We start from the raw sequence: 22492 nt of genomic DNA, 5'->3' as shown, positions 1-22492 counted from the left end.
AAAAATCAAGGAATTGCTGGGAAATGGCTCAGCGGGTAAAGCGTTTGTCACTCAAGCATGGCAAGTCGAGTTAGGATCCCCAGCACCCATGTAAAAGCCAGGAGTGTCGTCACATGCCTGTAAACCCCGTGCTGGGGAGCTAAAGACAGGGGGTCCCAGAGCCATGCTGATGAGCTAGTCTGGCCGACTAAATGAGCTGCAGGTTCAGGTGAGACTGTCTCAAAAAATAAAATTGGGAGCAACTGGGGAAGATGGCTAATGTCTACCTCTGGCTTCCATGACCTCCATCCGCACATATGTTCATGCCTTTATGCACACATTCAAACACAGACACACACACACACTGCATACATGCCACACACACAAATAAAGGAAAACTCCCATAGAGATTTCAGGGGCTAAAACACCAGCATACATAATGCAAATTCTAGACAGGAGATGGAGCAGATGACCAAAAAAAAGGCTATTTGAAGAATCACAGTTGCCTTCCCTACTTGACTGTCATCAACATGCCTGTCCTGTAGAAAGGGTTAAAACTCATCCCTGTGGCTAGCCTGTGGTACTTGCAGGTGATTCTATGGGTCATCTGAGTGTCATTTCCTTTCATGGTGAATGGATAGCATGTATATTCAGAACTGGAATTGACTAGCCAAGGCTCAGTTTTGTGGAGAGCTTCTGGGAGACAGTATAATTTGTGACTTATGATATGTAGTTTTGAGCAAAGATTGCCTAGAGTGCTGGGCACAGTGGCAATTATACAATTCAATGACTGTGGACAAATATATTCATCATGAAGTTTGTGCCCCTATCAAAGTAAAGCTGACAGATCATGCCCATAAACTCATTACTGTTCATTTGGTCATCCCTACACGGAACTCACACCATCCAGGGACCACCTATCTGCTTTCAATCATCAAAGACTAGTCTCTCCTACAAATGAACCATACAGGATTCACCTGTTTTCAACTTGTCCTTTCCCATGATGTCTTCCTGTGATATTCTTTTACATGGTAGCATATAGCAGTCATTTTATTATTGTTTGAGTTATCTTCTTATTGCTGGTGATGCAGGATTTGAAGTTTGAGGGGAAGGTCACCCCTCATACCTGGGAACCCCAGCCTTTGGGTTCTTTTCCATTTTAACCAAGAATTGAAAAAAAAAATGGACTCCAAGAAGGGTAGGTTAGGAATTATTAAGTTCATTTAGGAAAAGGAATCATGCATTATAAGGTTTATTGTATGTGGAATTAAGATCCAAGGAGGAGGCTAGCTGAAAAAGTCAAGCCAGAGAATTCTCCTCCTTGCCTGGTTGGAAAGGAAGAGGGAAGACAGAGAGACTCTCTATGAGTCTCTCAGTGAGTAAAAGGGAGTAAAATGGATCTGGAGGAGGCACAGACACCCACACGTGGAAAGCAAAGCCTAAGAACCAAAAAGATCTCCTTCAAAGAAAAGACCAGAGAGGGTTAGGAAAGAGTGAAGGACTCCATGATCACAGAAAAATCATACATGTAACAATGTGAGAAAACATCCCAAAGCAAGACACATGTAACAAAACGAGACAGCACCCCAAAGCAAGACTCATTTCCAAGGCAAGCTCGAAAATACCCCAGCTGGAAAGAGCATGACTGGGGAAGGGAAGAAAGATGGGGTGGGGAGACCAAGTGTTGTTCCTCGTGGTGTGCTTAGCCTCCTTTGTACTGACCAGACATCTAATTAAGATGAGGCTTGTTACAAGCCAGGCGTGGTGGCCCACACCTTTAATGCTAGCACTCAGGAGGCAGAGGTAGGATGATCACTATGAGTTCGAGGCCACCCTGAGGCTACATGGTGAATTCCAGGTCAGCCTGGACTAGAGTGAGATCCTATCTCGATCAAAAAAAGATGAGACTTGTAATCAGACTCAGTTGTTTAAAGGGAGACCTGATCAGCTCCTGGACTCAAGGGCCGAAGCCGGGCCTCTCCTCCCACCTCGGAGTGCTGAGCTGAGGAGGACCAGGAAGCTCCCGATGGGGAGCCAGCTTGGACGGGACCAGATGCAGCTTTAGTTTGGCTATGGCAAGCCGGGAGCATTTCCCTGTTCCTGTTGGGCCTCTTACCCTGTCTGACTTCTGTGAAAAACCAGCTTCCTTCTTCACTGAGACAAACACCCAACCAAAAGCAGCTTATGGGAGGAAGGAGTTTATTTCAGGCTTAAGGATTCCAGGGGCCAGCTCCATCATGGCGGAGGAAGGCAATTCACTGTGTCATGCATATGCATCCACAGCAGAGAGAGAGAGAGACAGAGACAGAGACAGAGAGAACAGCCAGAACCTAAGCTGCCTCAGAGCAAACCTTAGGGCTGGACTCAGGATCTGCTGCCAGTGACACCCCTCCTCCAGCCGGGAAATTTAGTCAAAAATCCAAGTCAGCCTGAGCTAGAGTGAGAACCTACCTCGAAAAACAAAACCAATCAACAACAACAACAAACAAAAATCCCTGAAACTATGGGGGGCATTTACATTCAAATCACCACAATTATTATTTAATATCACATAGTACCCAATTGCATGACTGTGTTATACCTTACTCATCAATGGAAAGACATCTGTGCTATTCCATGCTGATATAACTGCTACTAATAAGACTAGAGCGAACATTCTTACTGAAATCTTTGGTGAATTACATTTTGATTTCTCTCTGGTAAGAACCCCAAGGGTCAGAAGGTAAAAAAAATAAATAAATAAAGTAAAATAATAAAAAAAAAAACCTAAAGACTATTTCAGAGGGAGAAAGCATCTATTTTAAAAGCTCTTTTTTTAACAAAAAATTAATTTTTAGCACATAACCGCTGCGCATCTTCAACAAGAAGACCCCAACAAACCCTACTGGATTTTGAGGCTGGTCGTTGAACACAGTGACTCTGAGTACATGGACTTGAGGAAAGACACGGAACGAGCAGACGAAATCCGAGCCATGAAGCAGGCCTGGGAGACCACTGAGCCTGGAAGAGCAATCAAGGTCACCTGACTGAGAAACGCTCATCCTTGACTTCTCGTCTTTAGCCGTGGTGCAAAGAAAAAGCCTGGGGGTGAAGGCACAGCTTTTCCTTTAGGAATGATTTCTGGGATTGTTTGTACCACAAGCGGACGCATTGTGAAATATTAACCTTCTCCTTCCAAGAAGGCTTAATACATAATGGGTCCACTTACAGGCCCAGAGTATGAATTCCTCCCCTTTTAATACTACCAGCGAGAGCTACTTCCATAGATATCTTTGAAGTCCTAAAAGGCTTGCTTGAGTAGATTAAAAGGTATATGCTGCCCCCTTGTGGAATATAAACACCTTGTCTTTTTTATTTCCATCTAGCCAGAAACTTTTTTTTATATAATTGACTTTATTTCTTTATTCCAGTTCTTTAATCAAAAAAGCATATTGTGTAAGAATAGCTCTACATTTTAATTTGTTGATTTATATACAGTTTTAAGAAATGATACAGACAGGTCCTGCATACCCAATGTTAACATCTTGGAAAACAATAGTGCATCATGACCAGATATAAATTTATTTAAATATATTAATGTATGGTTAAAATACAGAACATATCCATCATTACTAGTATCCTTGGGGTTGCCATTTGATATCCACACCCAATTCTTCCCCACCCACTTACCTAGTATGCCTTGCATTTATATGTTTTTGCCTCTTCAAATATCATATATATAGCAGCTTTTTGAGGTTGCATTTAACTTTTTTCATTAATTGTAGTTCCCTATAAATTCATTACTTACAGTGTCTTATGCTCCCACTCAGGGTAATTGGGGCAGATGAACAAGGTTCAGGAAGGCTAGCTGGGAGTCAGCATGCTCTGCATGTCATGTGTAGGGCTGCTCCTCCTCCCCACACCTCCTCTTCCTCTTCCATCTCCCCTTCCCCCACCCTCTCCTCCTCCAAAATGCTAGATGGCTCTGAGCTTGAGTCTTTGAAGAAGGGCTGGCTTGGTTCAAACTTCCCTATTCAGTCCATGTTTAAGACTTTACTGTTCTGTTTTTTACTTGGTCTTGTGAGTAGCATTTACTTTTTGCTGCCTGCACTGGTCATTCTCAGAGTGCTCACAAGGTTGATGATATCTGTCCTCCAGGCTTCTCAGGCCCGTCTGCGTTACCTCAGCCAGTTCATTAAGAAACCATCGGATACCTCTGAGACTGTGTCTACAACTCAAAGCCAAAGTAAACCCACAGATGAAGGTCAGTGAAGCTCACTCCCACTGCCTCAGAGCACATGGTTGGTACTAGTACCTATTAAAAAGCAGTTGGTGGGTTGTGCTTAGTACAAAAAAAAAATTAGAATTTCTACTCTTTAGGATTGTAAAAGGTCATGAAATTTCATATCTGCACATGAACAGTGCTTTAATTAGCAAATCACTTTCACTCATTTCTCATTTAAGTCCTACATTCCCATCCCTCAAGCACATGTGTTTTTCCCCAGTGAAGAAAAGATGAAGAGCTTGCAGAAATTAAAGTGATTGCTTGCAAAGCCTAACAACCCCACTTCTATTCCCCAGGACCCATGTAGAACCAGATGTTCGAAGTGGCACATGCATCTGGCGTTTGTTTGCAGTGGCTGGAGGCCCGGCATGCCCATTCTCTCTATTTGTCTCTCTTCTCTCTGCTTGTATGCAGATAGATACATACATACATACATACTTACATACGTACAGATATATAGGCAGGTATGTTTGAAGAGCTTGGCATGATGATGTATGCCAGAAACCCCCAGCACTTGAACAGTGAAGACAGGATGACCAGGAGTTCAAGGTCATTCTCAGCGACATACTTAGTTCAGGAGGCCAGCGTGGGCTGCATGAGACCATCTCAAAAAATAAAGATAAAAGATATGATAAGGTTGAAATACAGTGTGAAGGTATGAACATAATCATATGGAGTTGGAGGTGGGCCTACTGCTACAAATCTGGTAACTTCTTAATAATAACAATTAATAATAATGATAAGATAATAATAATAAAGTCAACTGCTTATAAGGAATTATTGTTTGGCCCTGATGCACCATTCAAATATAGTTAACCCTGGTATCCACAGGAAAGTGCTCCCAAGGCTCTCTAGGATACAAAAATACAAAGACATTCAAGTCATTACAGTAAAAGGATGATGTGTTTGCACATAACCTGTGCACATTTTCCTACATAATTTAAATTATGCTTAGATTTCTTATTATACCTATGCAATGTAAGTGCTATGAAAATAGCTGTTATAATACATTATTTAGGGGATAATATTAAAATATCTGTATATATTCCATACAAACAAAACCAATCTGGTATACAATAATGTAACTTTATTAAGATATTTTCAATCTATAGCAGATTGACTAAACCTGTGGGTGTGGAACCTACAGATAGAGAAGGAAAACTATAATGTATTTGACACTCACATATCAACATACTAAAGTATAAGTATTTTTTCCCAGGCCAACCGAGCTCACTAATATTTCTAAGTTCACAAGACACCCAGGACTGAGCTAACATACAGGGACTCAGTGACCCAGATACATCCCTGTATCACCACTCTGGGTTTTCTTAAGTCCCAGAAGCGACTCACATCTCAAATCAGGCTCTTCCATATTTATATCTGGAAGATATAATCCAATACATTTTTATAAAATCACTTCCCCTTATTTCCTGTAAATATTATGAAAGGCCAATATCATACTTTCATTAATTGTAGATCCTAGGACGGGCAATGTACAAAGGACTTTTATTACCCACTTTGAATACTCCACAACTGTAAGGCTGACATTACTATACTCATTTTACAGATTATATGTTCAGAGCTTTTCTTCCAAAATCATACAGTGACAAAATTGGAGTTTGAAGTATTTCTACAATATTCATTTTTCTAGTCATCAGCCATGAATGTAGTATTAGTAATTCTTGACCTTTAGGATATATGTTTTTTATTTTTTTTAAGTTTTGTACTAAGGAGGTACATTAAAAAATATTCTATTAGCCGGCCTTTAATCCCAGCACTTGGGAGGCAAAGGTAGGAGGATTGCCATGAGTTTGAGGCCACCCTGAGACTACATAGTGAATTCCAGGTCAGCCTGAGCTAAAATGAGACCCTACTTCGAAAAAAGGAAAAAAAAAATATTAGATGCTTGTTAGAAACAAGAAAAGATTTATTCCAATCTACTGAAATAAGGAAGAAAGTTAGGACTCAACTCAACAAAAACAATGGAATTTATACTTAAAGCAAATGAGAGAATGGTTGAAAAATTACTCAGAAGAATTTAGTTATGAACTCAAGATAAAGGCAAGAACTTTGATAGGAGATGAGCTTGATTCCAAGGTGAAGAGACTGCACCTTAGCAAGATTCATTGCTAAAACAAGAATCAGAAGGTGACAGAAATCCCTAGTTAAGAACAGGGCAAAAATTCTAACAGCGTGGCTGGCTTTGTTTTGGCATACATTTAAACTCAGAAGCCACCACTCAGATTAAGACATAAAAACACTTTCCCTATCCCAGGAACCTTCTTATCTCTGCTTCAAAGCCTCCCTCAAGGTAATTGTCAGTCTGAACTCTACTCTTTAGATGGTTCATCTTGATTATCAACCTGACAGGCTCTAGCATAACCATGGAAACAACTTTCTATGGGTGTATTGGGGGGGAGACTTCTAGCTGTGAGGTTGACGGAGTTGGGAAGACCCACCCTCAATGTAGATGGGGCCATTCTGTGGGTGAGGATACTAGACTGCGTAGGAAGAAGACGCAAGCTGCCCCTGTGTTCACCTCTCTCAACTTCCTGAGCGCGGACACAGTGTGAACAGCTGGCTCACTCCTGCCGTCACAATCTCCCTGTCATGATCAACTTCCCTCAGACTGTACACCCAAATCCACCTTTATCCCTTAAGCTGCTTCTTGTCAGGCAATTTCTCACAGCAATGAGGAAAGTAACTAATAACAGAAAATATGCACCAAGGTGTGAGGCTTTTGTGGAATAAATCTGACTCCATGGTTTGTAGGCCTTAGGAAATATTTTGAGGGTAACTGTGGAAGATCTTTGAAATCACCAGGATGTTACATAATGAGCCATTCTGGTAGGAGTTTGGAATACTAGAAAGCTGAAAGAAAACATGGACAGTGGAGGCCTAGCTCGTGAGGTCTTAAAGGGGAAGAAGGCCTATATTGAGAACTGAGGTACAGGCAGTTGATGGTTTACTCTAGTTAAGAATCTGACTAAACTGGGTGTGGTGGCCCACGCTTTTAATCCCAGCACTTGGGAGGCAGAGGTAGGAGGATCGCTGAGAGTTCGAGGCCACCCTGAAACTACATAGTGAATTTCAGGTCAGCCTGCACTAGAGTGAGACCCTACCTCAAGATAACAAAAACAAACAAACAAACAACAAAAGAATCTGACTGGATTCAGCTTATGTCCCTAGATCTTGTGAGGTTGAATTGAAAAGTAATGGATGGTTATAGTTACTTTCTCAGGGCTGGAACAAACACCTGACCATGTTGCGGGAGGAAGGGGTGTATTTTATTTAGGCTTACAGAATCTAGGGAGAAGCTGGATCACTTCTAGAGTTGTGTAGCAGAGAGACAACACCCAACAGCCAGAGATCAAAGCGGCTCTGACCACGCCTTGAGGCTGGACTACAACATCTGCCCCCAGTGACACCCCTCCAGCAGGCTGCTGGAGACTTAAGTAGGAAGTAGGGAGATTTCCCTTACGCAAAAATCCCTGAGGCTATGGCGGGGGGGGGGGGGTCATCCATTCACAGTCAAACCACCACATGGATTATTTGTTTGGCAGAGGAAATTTTAAGACAGGACAGCGCTCAGACTGTGGAATGGCTACTCAGGTCTATAGTGAAAGACAGCAGCAAGTAGAACCTAAGGATATTAAAAAAAACACAAAACCTGTGAAGTTTGTCTAGGAAGGGAATGTGAGCAAGCTTCAACTTTCCTCCAAGGAGCATTCTGAGAAAGCAAAGATAAAAATGTGTGCAATTCACTGAGACAAGAGACAAGGTGATCTGACGGCAAAGCTCCCTCTAGTCCAGGTTCTAACTTGTGAGAATGTAAGTTCTTTTGAAAGGAGAGAGTCTGAACTGGAAATGTCACATAAGGGATTCCCTGCTGAGATCAACTGCACGGGAATGTTTTCACATATTCACCAACCGAGGTCCCCAGACACAGCTTCAGCTTTGGTCCAAGGGGGGCTCCATCTAGAGCTGACAGCAAAAACTGGCAGTGTCATCCACATGTTACTAGTTTCATAGATATGGAAGATGCAAGACTGAGCATGTCACGGTGTCCTTTTCTGCTGTTTCAGACAGCCACTGAGGGAAATTCAAGGGAGGTCAGAGTGTTCTAAGAAGGCCATGAGAGGCTAGTGTGTGAAGCTGTGAGGAGAAGCAGTAATGCTCCTAGGATATTAGAAGGGTCAGGACCATGGGATGTCCTCTAAGGAGAGCAGCAGTCTCAGAGTGGAAGTGGTTTAAGGAAGAGGCCACTGGGCTACAGGCTGCAGAGTTGGAGGTGAAGTGTTATCAAGCTTTTGGAGCCTAGATGATTCCAACATGAGTCCCAGATTCCATACATTGAGTTGTAAAGTTTGGAGTTTGCCTCACTGGGTTTCAGTCTTGCTTTGGACTGATCTTTGCAATGCCTACAATTCCTCCTCTCTAGATTCTGAACGGTTTACTCTCTGCCATTGCATGTTGGAAGTATGTAACATGGGTTTTCCTGGTGGTGTTCTATGAGACCACAGTAAACAGTTTGTGCAAGCCTCAGATTCTGCCCTTGCACTTTTCAATAGAGTTGGGGATTTTAAAGAGTCTGGTGACCTTTGTAATGGAACAGAATACATTTTGATGACTATGAGCCTATGGAAACAGGAGAGAAAAATTATGGCTTAAAAGTGATATGCTTGAGTGTCAAGTCGATAAGGGTAGACTTGTGATGGCTGATCTCAGTTGCATACTTGACAGGATTTAGAATCACCATGGAAACAACTTGCTGTGGATATTAATGAGGGATTTCTAGGGTAGGTTTATTGAAGTGTAAACACCACTCTTAATATGGGCGGCACTGTTCCATGGGTCAGGGGCCCAGATTGAAAAGAACCTATCTGAACATCAGCAGTCATGTCTCTCAATCTCCTGTGTCATGAATGAGATGTGCCTAGCTATTTCACACTCCTGCCAAAAATGCCTCCCTCGTATGGTAGACTTCATCCTCTCTATCTTTAAGGTCAAATAAGCTCTTCTCCCTTCAGCTGCTTCTTTTCAAGTATTTTGTCATAGTGATGAGAAAAATAACTGATACAATCAGCATTAAGCTTGCTCTCGAACTTTATCTGTTCAGATTCAAACAGTATGCCCTCTGAATTCTCACTGTTTATTATACTTATTTCTTCTCATGTCTGGCGTAGTTCAATTGTGTCTCACAAGAAATTTGTAGAATTCATTACAGCAAATTTTACTTCTTTCTTTCTTTTTTTTTTTTTTTTGAATTTTTTTTGAGGTAGGATCTCGCTCTAGCCCAGGCTGACCTGGAATTCACTATGTAGTCTCAGGGTGGCCTCGAACTCACGGCGATCCTCCTACCTCTGCCTCCCGTGTGCTGGGCTTAAAGGCGTGCGCCACCACGCCCGGCATACTTCTTTATTTCTTGAGGAACCTTACTCTAGGATTGTATCAATCCTAATGTTTTTCTTAAAGAACTAAGTATGACTACTGAAAGCTTCTCTTTTATTTCAACATTTCCCCATGCTCTTAAGCACCGCTCGAATGCTTTTCATGAAAAGAACATAATGCAAATTAGAATATCTTCAATGAATTAATACCTCAGAGAATAATTTCTGACTAATGTGGAATGTGTGGGAGGTTTCCAGTTTTTTTATGGCCTATGAGTCTGAAAGAATGGTGGTAGACTAGCAGCTACGGAAAATCCTCACAGGCAAGATCACCTTTTGACTCCATTTTAAGACAATTTATAGATGCCTAGGTAGGAGTTCCTTCCTAGAGAGAACTGCCTTACTTATGTGTAGTGACTGCAGTGTGGCATCATCTCCTTTAGAGGGTCACCTTAAATGCAATCCATAGAACTAAATCATGAGGCCTCCTTTGTTACGTGAAGTTTTCATATACCAAGGAAGCTTCTGAACAAATTGCATTGCCTACAATGTCCATATCATGTTTGGAGCTGCCAAGGATTGTTTTCACTAGAGCTCTGGCCAGAATTTTCAAAGGTTTCGAGTTGTTACTCCAAATAATCAGTGTCGTATGTAATTGAGAAGAATGCAAGGTGCTGGGGTCTTGGGGGGTACTTTTGTCAGTAACGTATGTGTTGTATTATAGAAACACCAGCAACCGACTCCAAAAGTACTCAGAACTTAGACACTAGAGAAATTCCAGCAACAACATCAGGGAGCATGCTATGGAAGAAGTGGCAGCTGGGCAGAACTTTAAAGGATCTGTCGAAATCCATAAGCAGTGAAAGTGGACTGTCAACCACAGGGAGGGAAGAGCAGACTGGGAGGAAGGAGAATATTGGTAGGTACTGATGATGTTAGGGTTAATGACATGGAAAAGCAGACGTCTGTCGTACCAGGTAAGAGCAGCAGAAATCGCTGGCATCTGCATATGTAGTTCTCTTGTCACCTAAAGGTTTGTAGCAAATGCATCGAGGCTCCGTGGAAAAACTCTCAGACTATCACCAATACTGAAAACCATAGAGAACTTGGTGCAAACAATTGGAACCGGTCAATCTGACAGCTGCTTGAGACTGTGGGACAGGTCAGAGCCATCAGTAGATCAGCCAAAAAAGCATACATGATGGTCAGAATAATGAACCCATCCACAGTGAGTTTTGATTCACTCCAATGTTTTATTAGGCTTCTGAAAGCCTACACACATACAGAGTTGTACATTTTACATTCAAGAAAGCCTGGAGCATCAGAGAATTTATGTGTACTTGGCTCAGTATTAGGCCAGAATGTTGAATGAGGCCCCAGTCCACATACAGATACTGTCATTAAGAATAGAAACTAGGGACTGGAGAGATGGCTAATTATCAAGACACTGGCCTGCAAAGCCAAAGGACCTTGGTTCGATTTCCCCAGGATCCATGTAAGCCAGTTGCACAAGGTGGCACATGCATCTGTAATCCATTTGCAGTGGCTGGAAGCCCTGGTCCACCCATTCTCCCTCCCTCCCTCCCTCTTTCTCTCTCTCTCTCTCTCTCTCAAACAAATAAATAAAATAAAAAAGTAAGAATAGAAACTTTATTGATCTGACATGTATAAGGAAAACATCTAACATCAACTCACCATGAAACCATTCTGATACAAGGATGGACTCTAGGAAACCAGGATAAAAAGAAATGATTTGAAGGAAAATGAGTACAAACAGCCTTGGTTAAGTATTGCTTGGGGATCTATAGAATCTATAGTTATAGTTATAATCTATGATATGTTACATGAAATGTCCAATTCTTAACCAAAACTATGGCCAAAGACATAGATATCTGTGTCCAAATAAGCAGGAAATAGAAGCTATCACTGAGAGAGCACACCTGAACAGATATTTCAAAGTAGTAATTACAAATATATTGCAAAAACGAAAGGAAATCATGTACAAATGATTTAATAAAGACTTGAGGCCAGTGACTTACCAGAAAGAATGTATGAGTGTGAAACTAGAAATTATAATAAAGAACCAAATAGAAAACCTACAGTAGGAAAGTATAATGGAAATGGACCTCTATTAAGAAAGAGGGCTGGAGAGATGGCTTAGTGGTTAAGCACTTGCCTCTGAAGCCTAAGGACCCCGGTTTGATGCTTAATTCCCCAAGACCCACGTTAGCCAGATGCACAAGGGGGCGCATGCATCTGGAGTTTCTTTGCAGTGGCTGGAGACCATGGCATGCCCATTCTCTCTCTCTCTCTCTCTCTCTCTCTCTCTCTCTCCCTCTTTCTCCTTCTCTCTGATGCTCTCAAATAAATAAAAATAAACAACAATTTTTTTTTTTAAAAAAAAGAAATCAAGGGCTGGAGAGATGCCTTGATTGTTAAGGCACCTGCATGCAAAGCCAAGGTACCCAGGTTCCATTCCTCAGGACCCATGTAAATCAGATGCACAAGGTGACACATGCATCTGGAGTTCATTTGCAGTGGCTGGAGACCCTGGTGTACCCATTCTCCCTCTCTCTCTCTCTGTCTCTCTCTCTCTCTCTCTCTCTCTTTCCCTCTCTCAAATAAATAAAATATTTTTAAAAAAGAAAGAAAGAAATCAACATGCTTGTTGTTCATACATCTCACATCCTGTCCTAGCCCCAGAGCCTGATAAGTTAAGCACACTGGGACTGGATGGGAGAGAAGAAGGAACGATCTGAGGGATCACCACAGTTTCTTGTTTGTTTTGTTTTAATATTTTTATTATTTTTTTATTTGAGAGAGAGAGACAGATAGAAAATGAGTGCTTAGGGCCTTCAGCCACTGCAAATGAACTCCAGACACATGTTCCACCTTGTACAACTGGCTTACATGGGTCCTGGGGAGTTGAACCTGGGTCCTTTGGCTTTTCAGGTAAGCACTTTAACCACCATGGTTTTTACACATGGGAAAAAGCAGCAATCATCACTTATTAAAACAAAGGAGGCTGTTTCATTTTTTCCAGATCTGAGGAAAGAACAAGATACATATAAATAGAATGTAAATCGTCAAGGCAAGGGAATTTTCAGATCCTTCACTACCTTAGCTGTTCAATAAAGCATAGTCATTTTTATTTTCCTGATGAAGTGCTTGCTCTTAAAATGAAATCAACATGCTATTTGATCTGCCAAACAAAGAACCAACTAACATGTACATCTACCAACAGATTATCTAATATGATAAGCAGTAAAGAAAGTGCTTAAAAGAGCTGTTAAAGAATTCCAAGTTAGCCTGAGCTAGAGTGAGACCCTACCTTGAAAAGCAAAAGCAAAAACAAAAAGAAAACTCAAATTCTTTGCAAGACTCCCAGAAAGATAGGAATGTGTGAAAATGTAAAAGTAATAAATTGAAACAGTAATATCTGAAAATTTCACAACAGGAAAAAAATATCTGCAAGAAATATAACAAATTATACATGAAGTAAGTCAAAGTGAAACTATCAAGAGGAAGTCTTAAAGCAATTATCAATATAGTATGTTATTGAAGTGAGCTCAAATAAGGTCACAAAAAAAAAAACTTAGCTAAAACAGTGGCAGTGCAATGCCTTTGTCAGAGCTCTAGAACTAAAATAAAATATACTATTATTACCCAGAATTCTGTAAACTACCCTTCAAAATTTAAGGTAAAATATGGCTGAATGGTTAGTTCAGTGTTAGAGCTCTTGCTTAACAAGAATGAGGCTCTGAGTACAGTCCACCACACTGAAAAATAAAAGGAAAAACAAACAAACAACAAATATATATACAAAGAAGAAGGATTAAAGAGAAATAAACTCATTTTCCAGAAGACCAACACTGATGGATATAATTCTAGAAAATATTGGCTTAAAACAAACATCAAAGGAAGTCCTTTGGACTGAGAGAAAATGACTTCAAAAAGTAGTTCATATAATTACTATGAGCTGGGCTGGAGAGATGGCTTAGCGGTTAAGTGCTTGCCTGTGAAGCCTAAGGACCCCGGTTCGAGGCTCGGTTCCCCAGGTCCCACGTTAGCCAGATGCACAAGGGGGCGCATGTGTCTGGACTTTGTTTGCAGAGGCTGGAAGCCCTGGCGCGCCCATTCTCTCTCTCTCCCTCTGTCTTTCTCTCTGTGTCTGTCGCTCTCAAATAAATAAATAAATAAATTTAAAAAAAATTACTATGAGCTAACTGATTGTACCATTAGAGCACCTCAAAAAGTAATTCAACTCCACAAGAAACAGTAATTATGTAGAAGAATGTTTGAAGCATAACCATATTGTTTTCAGTTTTTAAATTGATTTGGAAAGTAATTCTAAATTTATATTGGCCAGCTTATGGCATGTAACTATGTATGATGGCAACAGCAAGACAGTGGTAAAGACTGAGAAAAGTTATTGTTCTCGAGGGAAGTTAATCCTGACCTGCAGTAGATAGTGGTGACATAAAACGTGCACTGGAAACAACATTTTCCAGCAAACATAAAGAACCCGGCATCCCAAAACCCAATGAGATACAGTCAAAGCAGCACTAAGAGAGAAGTTAGTCAAGATAGGATGATGTTGGTAAAAGAATAAACAGATAATGGCATAGAGTGTAATAGAGAAATATTATGGTTTAGATTTCTTCTCCAAATCTCCGGGCCCCACTGCAGTGCAGTTGTGCAGTGTTGCGCATGCGCTGCAGGGAGCTTGCTCCCAGAGGCTGGAGGCCCTGCTGCCCGCTCTCTCCCTCTCCCCCTTCCTCTCGGTCTTTCCCTCGAAAAGAAAGGAGGAAAGAAGGAAGGGAGGGAGGGAGGGAGGGAGGTGGAGGAAGGGAAGGAAGGGAAGGGAAGGAAAAGAGAATGAAATGGAAGGATTTTTACTTTGTGATTTCAAATTTTATCATGGTGTTAAGAACAGTCAAAATTATATGGTTTGAAAGTTTCTTAAAAAGTGAAGCATTATTTTACCATGTGACCCAGCCCATCTATCCTTCTAGAAAAACATCCAGGAAAGACAAATCTGTAGAGACAAATGAAGATTAATGGCTGCCCAAACTCATGAGCAAATAGAGTCTGACTGTAAATAGTATACAGGGATCTTATTGAAATTAAACAGATGTTTTAAAACTAGATTTTGAGCTGGAGAGATGGCTCAGCTGCTAAGGAGCTTGGCTGCAAAGCCTAATGCCCTGGGTTTGACTCTCCAGTACTCACATAAAGCCATATACACAAAGAAACACATGCATCTGGATTTCATTTGCAGTAGCTGGGGCCAGCCCTGGCACCCCTGTTCTCTCTTTCTCTCTTTCTCTCTTTCTCTCTATCTTTTTCTTGCAAGTAAGTAAAAATATATTTTTTAATCCTAGATTTTATGATGATTGATCAAAGACTAAATTTACTAATAGATGTTTTGAATTGTACCCTTAAAATGGATTAATTAGGCCTTTATAAATTTTTTAAATACAAAATGGCCTGGGAAGATCAAAAGGTCACTATCTAAGGTGTCTAAAGCATTTGTGCATATATATGTGTGTGATGTTTAATTACATGCATGCATGTCGTATGTATGTGAGTGAATGTGTATGTGGTAGGGGCTTGCACAGGCACATGAACATGTGTGCATTTAAAGACAAAAACATCCACGTAGCATGTCGTCACTGCTCTTTAGCTTACTTTTTGAGACAGGGTCTCTTACTGAGGCCAGAGTTCACCAGTTGCACTAGATAAGCTAGCCAGCAAGCTCTGGAGATCCTACGGTCTCCACCTGCCCAGCGTTGGGATTACAGATGCATCCTGCCATGCCTGGACTTTTACCTGGATACGAGGGACCTATTTCAGGTCCTAAAGTTAGTATGGCAAATACTTCACCCACCGAGCCATCTCCCCAGTCCTCTAACCATTGTATCTGTTCTCGTGGATTCCCTCCGGGTCTATGGAGTAAAAGTCTACTGCTTGATCCTTTCGTGTTGCTCTTTTACATATTGCATATTGCAGTGGAATGAAAGTTTCTTGAAGGTAAGATACCATATCATAAGTAGATTTAAATTAGAACTCCTGTAGTGACTAGGATAAATTCCACATATTTCTCAACTTTTTAAGTGTTGAACTATTCAACTTGCTTTAATGAAATCACATAACTGAAAATAAGGGGTTTTGTTTCTCCTTTTAACTGTCATTAGGAAACTTACGACTATACTTCCAGTTAAATATATTCATTTTCTTACCTCCTTTTATTTAACTATAGGCATATTAACACCAGTGGATAAATATGAAATATTCATAATTACACTTCAAAAATCATAGTAAGTCCAAACAGTAGTAGTTGCTTAAAAGAAAATATTATTATCACCTGAAATAAGTTATACTAGCTACTGAGTTAGGTATTGTTGATTAACTTTTGAAAACTTAGGTCTATATTTTTACAGCAGCAGCAACTTCTTCACGATCCCCAGCAATTCTGGAAACATCTCCAAAACTCATTCATAAAGCCCTAGAGCATGTGGACTTCAGTCAGTATGTACGGTAAGTTTGAAAATGCACTATTGGGGACTGAAGAGATAGCTAAATGGTTAAGACACTGCTTTGTAACGCCTAACAACCCAGCTTCAAGTCTGCAGTACCCACCTAAAGCCAGATGGACAATATATGTGACATATGTGTCTGGAGTTCATTTGCAGTGGCTGGAGACCCTGGGCACCCTTTATCCACACCCCCTTGCTCTTGTTCTTGCTTTCTCTCTCTCTCTCTCTCTCTCGTTCTCTCTCAAATAAACAAATTATTTTTTAAAGCAAGATTAATGTAGACAACTGTGTTCATAGAATTTCAGATAAATTGCCAGTGGGCAGTTGCTAGGCAACTGAAAAATTAAAATTAAATGCTTATTTTACATCCACTTTGTCTAAATTTTTAGAACATGATTTTACTTCTCAAATTTAGAAAATGTTTAATTCAATTAGTCATAAATGCATATAAGTGTATTTGTAAGAATTTAATTTGAAGCTGCACAAAATACCCATTATAACTGCCACCATTTTTAAATAAGACTAAGTTGTTTTAAGAAATAAACAATAAGACAAATAGATAGTTCCTCATGCATATTTATATGCTTGAGAATATTTGTCAAGATTAGTTCACTCATAAATTCAAGAGGAAACCCCACAAAATATTCTTAGGGTTTTAAATACCACTTACAGAGTAGCCTCACCAAAGAGTAGTTTAATGATATTTGCCAAAATATTTTTCTAAAACATTAGTGAGTCAGTAAGTGGCATATAACCCAATTTAAAAATTAATGGTTTATTCTTGCTATTTCTAATGTGTGATTTGGTTTTGGCTACCTAGCTGTTAACATAATGCTAAATTATTTTTGAGTTCTCAGCTGATTTACCTATTTCATGTGGTCTTCTTACATCAAGGAAAACACAAACTGAAGCTATGCTACAGGCAGAAGAGCTGAATCAGCAGCAATCAATGCAAAAGGCAGAAGAAATTCATCAGTTTCGGCAATATAGGTCCAGAATCCTTAGCATTAGAGACATTGATCAGGAAGAACGACACAAGCTAAGGGACGGACTTCTGGACATGTATGGGGAAATGCGGGTGAGTTTAAAAGTGCATGAATGAGTCATAGTAGGCAAATCCTTTTGTAATAGTAAAAAGAAATTAGGCGGCTGGAGAGATGGTTCAGTGGATGTGGTGCTTGTATAAGCAAGGACCTGAGTTCCTGTCCTCAGCACCTCTATAAATGCCAGGCAGATGGGCCACCTAAACCCAGTGCTGAGGAAGTGGAAACCGGCAAGCTGGCTACCTAGAATATCCCAATCAGTGAGCTCTGGGCTCAACTGAAATACCCTGCCTCTGTAAATAAAGTGGAAAACAGTAAAGGAAAACATCTGACATCTTCCTCCATACACAGGGACACAAGGCTCCTACATGCATGCACACAAAACGCACATATACATGCAAAGGAACAAAAAAAAATCAGAATTAGAATATTTGAGTAGAAAGAAGTCTTATAGTCATTTGGTTCTACATTTCACAACTCCCCAGGAAAGATGATTACACATACCTCATCTCACTCCTTTAAATCTCTGCCAAGTGTCATTATGGGGCTCTATTTTGAAAGACTAGAAAAATGAGAGAGAAGACAACAGCAAAACTCTTTGTGAATTTGGAAAACAACTGACGAGGATGACTTCACCGGAGTGGAGACAGCCAAATCCTGCACTACCAGGGGCCACACAAGAATCTATCTAGTTGGTGCCATAGAATTCATATGGAATGCTGAGAAAGCCTGGCAGCTCATGGCACCATCTACAGGAGGTGGAAGTGGAAGGGGAGGAAGGTAGAGTAAGTTTGTTTAGTTTAGGGCTATTTTAAAATTTCATATTACCATCCAGCATTTCGCCATAAGTGATTGTCATTTCCACCAAAACACAGAGGTAGTTTTATCTAAACATAGTGCAAAAGAAAAGTTTTCTATCATGTGGAAGGCTGATCTTAATTGAAAATGCTAGTATCATACTAGAAATGAAGAGTTATAATAGATGTATGTTTGAGGAGTTCTCACTGTGGAGGGTAGGATGTACCTTTTTCCTCCATCTTCTATATAGTATGCACCTCTCTCTATCTCTCCCTATCTCTTTCTTGCTCTCTCTCTCTCTCTCCAGCTGAATGATACAATATTTTCTGAACAGTTTAGCGATGGAGACATTGGATTCTCCTTGACAATATGCCCCACTCCCCCCCCCCACCCCAGTGTGGAGGAATATCCAGTTGGACATCTCTTGTTTGTTCAAGAAGTATGTCAAACTCAACCTCTCCCAATACAAAACCTGGAATTCTTCCCTCTCCTTCCCATTCCATTACAAACTCATTCCTTCACCAGTACGTTCCATCTTAGTAAGTGAAAATCACATTCTTTCATTTTCTCAGCAAAGACTCCTTAGATATCCTTGGCTCTCTTTCTTCACAGGCAAACATATCAACTCTATTTTGAAAATTCTTTCAAGTTAAACTGGTCCCACTACTTCTAGCCCAACTATCTTGGTGCAAGCCATCATTGTTTTCTGTCCAGAATATTGGTACAGATCCAAGGTTGACCTCACTGCTCCTATCTTTACCTTCTCTGATATGGTCTGTGCTTAGCAGCCAAAAGGATAAACTATGTTATCCTGTGGTAACCAAATCCCCAGTGTGGCAGTCACTGAACACAGATCTGGGAGTACATGTTTTCATAGGCCATGTGATCTTTTTTCCACTCTACCATATGAACGCAAAATCAAAGATAATACTTAAATGAATGGAGCAATACATAAATAAATAAATAATACTTGATATAGAAAACAGGTGAAAGACAGATTTGTTCTACAGGCTTCAGTTTATAATCCTTTGCTAAAAGCAGTAAGAGAGCATCTCATTATAGCTACATGTCCAGTTCAGTTCCGTGGAGGCCCTTATTTCATTAAGGTGCTGTAGCAGTCATTTCTGCAATGCTTTGATGAACATCCAAACCAGATACAGTTTAGGGGAGAGATGGCTTTTATTTCAGGCTTGCAGATCCAAGGGAAGTTCCATCAATGGCACAAGCAGCTGGTGCCCTTTCACACCTCCAAGCTGAGACAGAGAAACTACCGATGGCCAGCAAACACCAAAATAAATAAATAAAATGAAAAATAAATGCAAAGCAGCAGCAAGAGCACCACCAGAGTTCATGCCTTTGGGCTGGAATTCCGATCTGCCCCCAGTGACACCTTAGGGCTGGTCTCCAGGATCCGCCCCCAGAGACACGTTCTCCAGCCAGGCCGCTGACAAGACCACGGGTGGAGGCAGACAGTCAAGGGTCACATCATGCGAAGACACCAGCAGGGAGAAAGTACAGCCCATGAGCTCAGTGTGACACGCTGGGCTGAGCTACCACACCCTCAAGTTCGCGCAGCAATGCCTCCTCCAGCAAGGCTCCGCTCCCAACAGCCCCACCACCTGGGGACCCACGGTGAGGCTGCTCCGCACACAAATAAGGGCACGGAGGCTTTCTACATCCAAACCACCACAGCCGGGCAAAGTCACTGTGTGACAGAAGTTGGATATCAATTCGTTTAAAGAAGATAATTCCTATGCCAAAATCTAGACCGATTTCTTTCTTTCTTTCTTTTTTTTTTTTTTTTTTTTTTTGAGGTAGGGTCTCAACTGTAGCCCAGGCTGACCTGGAATTCACTATGGAGTCTCAGGGTGGCCTCGAACTCACAGCAATCCTCCTACCTCTGCCTCCCGAGTGCTGGGATTAAAGGCGTGTGCCACCACGCCCGGCGACCGATTTCTTTTTTAACCTTTCTATCTTTCTCTTATCCATGTTTTTACTTCTCAATCACTCCGTGTTAAAATTTCACATATCTCATTCAAGTCCAAAATCTTAATTTTCAGTTTTAGTAAGTTTCCTCAGGATCTATCGGCATAAGGAAAAGATGAAATTAAGGTAGCTTTTTTTTTTTTTTTTTTTTTTTTTGGTAGGTGCATGACTGATTGCCAGTGGAGCTGATGTGTTTGGTTTTGTTTCTGACCAGGACTCCCTGGATGACGCCCGGCAGAAGATCCTGGACATCCGGGACGAGTACAGAAACAAGCTGCTGGAAGCCGAGCGCCTGCGCCTAGAAGCCCTGGCTGCTCAGGAGGCAGCCACGCGGGCAGAGTCAGAAAAGAAGTCCCCGGTTTCTGACACTCAGAAAAAAAAGAAAGGAAAGAAAAAGTAACCAGGAAATACCCAGTCCTACCTTTCTCACGCAGAGGGAAGACATATTTAATGCTGAGTTTTCCTGTTGCTAAAGCTATGAACCACCACCAGAGTTCACCAATCAATGCTAGAAACCCATCGGCACTAGAAAATTTTCTTATTTTAGACATGGCGTCTAACTTTTAATGTTATTTATTTATTTATTTATTTGCTCAGAAAGTACTAAAGCATTAGAGTTTAAAATGTCCTCATGTTAATAAAATTGCAAGCAAATATTTAAGTTGTAAAGAAAATTCTATACATTCAACTCTGAGTTGCCTGTATCTTAATTAGAAAACACAATCATAAATGAGTTAGCACTATTGTCTTTGAAAAATTTAATAATGAGAAGGGTAGCTATTGTTCTTAAAATTTTTTGTCTCAAACTTTACTAGTTCTAGAATATCAATAAAGTTACTTCATAATTATGCCATATTTTTGAAATTATTCTATTTATTTATTTAGGGGCATGGAGGTGTGGGGGAATGGGTGTACGTGTGTGTGTGTGTGTGTGTGTGTGTGTGTGTGTGTGTGTGTGCCACACGCGTGGACATGCCAGGGTTTCTTGACATTGAAAACGAATGCCTGTTCGGTTTTATGTGGGTAGCTGGGGAATTGAACCCAGGCAAGCACCTTTAACTTCTGATTCATCTCCCCACACCCTAGAACTTTTTTAAAGGCTGAATTTCAGTTAAGCCTTATGGACAAAGCTATTCTGGTTCAGCGCCCACAGTGTTAGCACTCCAAGCCTCGCAGTGAGCACAGGGGACCTTAGCAGAGAAACTGTGATCAAATACGTCTTTCGCCCTGTCAACACCCTGCTTTCTTTTCGGTAAAACACACCCAGGTCTCCTAAGCCAAATTTAGAAAAATGCAGTGTTTTTGCTGAGGCACACAGGAGGAAATGGTGTCACTCCAGATAATTCCAGCTCAGAACTATCACTAATAAAAATTATTATAGGACTTTTAAACAAAAGTTGCTTTATCTTGATAGGTGGTTTTAGTTCTTTCCCCTTTATAGTATAATTCTTTCTTTAAAATGCTTAATCAAAAATATTTTTATTGCTGGGCATGGTGGTGCATGCCTTTAATACCAGCATTCAGGAGGCAGAGGTAGGAGGATCACCGTGAGTTCGAGGCCACCCTGAGACTCCATAGTGAATTCCAGGTCAGCCTGGGCTAGAGTGAGACCCTACCTCGAAAAACAAAAACAAAAATATATATTTTTTTTTATTGGGCTAGAGAGATGGCTTAGTGGTTAAGCGCTTGCCTGTGAAGCCTAAGGACCCCGGTTTGAGGCTGGATTCCCCAGGACCCACGTTAGCCAGATGCACAAGGTGGCGCACGCATCTAGAGTTTGTTTGCAGTGGCTGGAAGCCCTGGTGTGCCCATTCTCTGCCTTTATCTCTGTCTGTCACTCTCAAGTAAATAAATAAAATAAAATAATAAAAAAATTATTTGTCAGCAGAGAGAGTACGCATGAGTGAATATGTGTGCCCCATGGCCTCTGGCCACTACAAACATACTCCGAATGCATGCTTTTCTGGAAGGTTGTCAAGCCTCAGAAACAAGTGTCCTTAATTGCTGAGCCATCTCTCCAGAGCCTGAAATATTTAATTTAACCAATAGACACATGGCCGACTAATATTTGACAAGGGGGCTAAGAATGAACAGTGGAAAAAGGAAAAGCCCCAGTAGATACTAGGAACTAAATTTTCATGACACACAACCATCACTATGTTAGATTTGGTGAGGCTGACTGACTGATTAATACTGTGAGACTGTGCAGAGCTGAAATGCTGCAGTTTTTGCCATTGTATACTGAAAATGCCTTGGTTTACAACTTTTGGTTTTCTTCTATAACTACAAAGACTTAGTGAAACAATTTCCACATTGGAATATGTTATTTGAGTCAATCTGATTGTGTGTTCTATGGCTATGGCTACACATTTGGATCAAGAGCAAACTTGCATTCACTTTGAGATAAGAGCTGTCTTTTACATCTGGCTTTTGTGGTAACTGGAGAATTGAACCTGAGTCCTTAGACTTTCCAGAAAAATCAAAGACCTCTGC

The 22492-nt window shown here is 40.8% G+C and overlaps 1 protein-coding gene and 1 pseudogene across 1 annotated transcript in view; both read left to right on the top strand.

Moving 5' to 3' along the window:
- Nucleotides 1–20724, top strand: part of Adgb (androglobin) — a 138704-nt gene extending 117980 nt beyond the window's left edge. The window contains exons 31-36 of the mRNA XM_045159721.1: nt 2817–2996; nt 4117–4222; nt 10358–10552; nt 16077–16173; nt 17067–17250; nt 20214–20724. Coding sequence (XP_045015656.1) covers nt 2817–2996; nt 4117–4222; nt 10358–10552; nt 16077–16173; nt 17067–17250; nt 20214–20399 — 948 coding nt within the window. The 3' untranslated portion in view covers nt 20400–20724. The remainder of the gene's footprint in view (nt 1–2816; nt 2997–4116; nt 4223–10357; nt 10553–16076; nt 16174–17066; nt 17251–20213) is intronic.
- LOC123463823 lies at nt 12296–12397 on the top strand (annotated as a pseudogene).
- Nucleotides 20725–22492: the final 1768 nt, after the last annotated feature.

This window comes from Jaculus jaculus, chromosome 9, assembly GCF_020740685.1.
Source record: "Jaculus jaculus isolate mJacJac1 chromosome 9, mJacJac1.mat.Y.cur, whole genome shotgun sequence".
Lineage (NCBI taxonomy): Eukaryota > Metazoa > Chordata > Mammalia > Rodentia > Dipodidae > Jaculus > Jaculus jaculus.
This window is presented reverse-complemented; position numbering and strand designations above follow the sequence as displayed.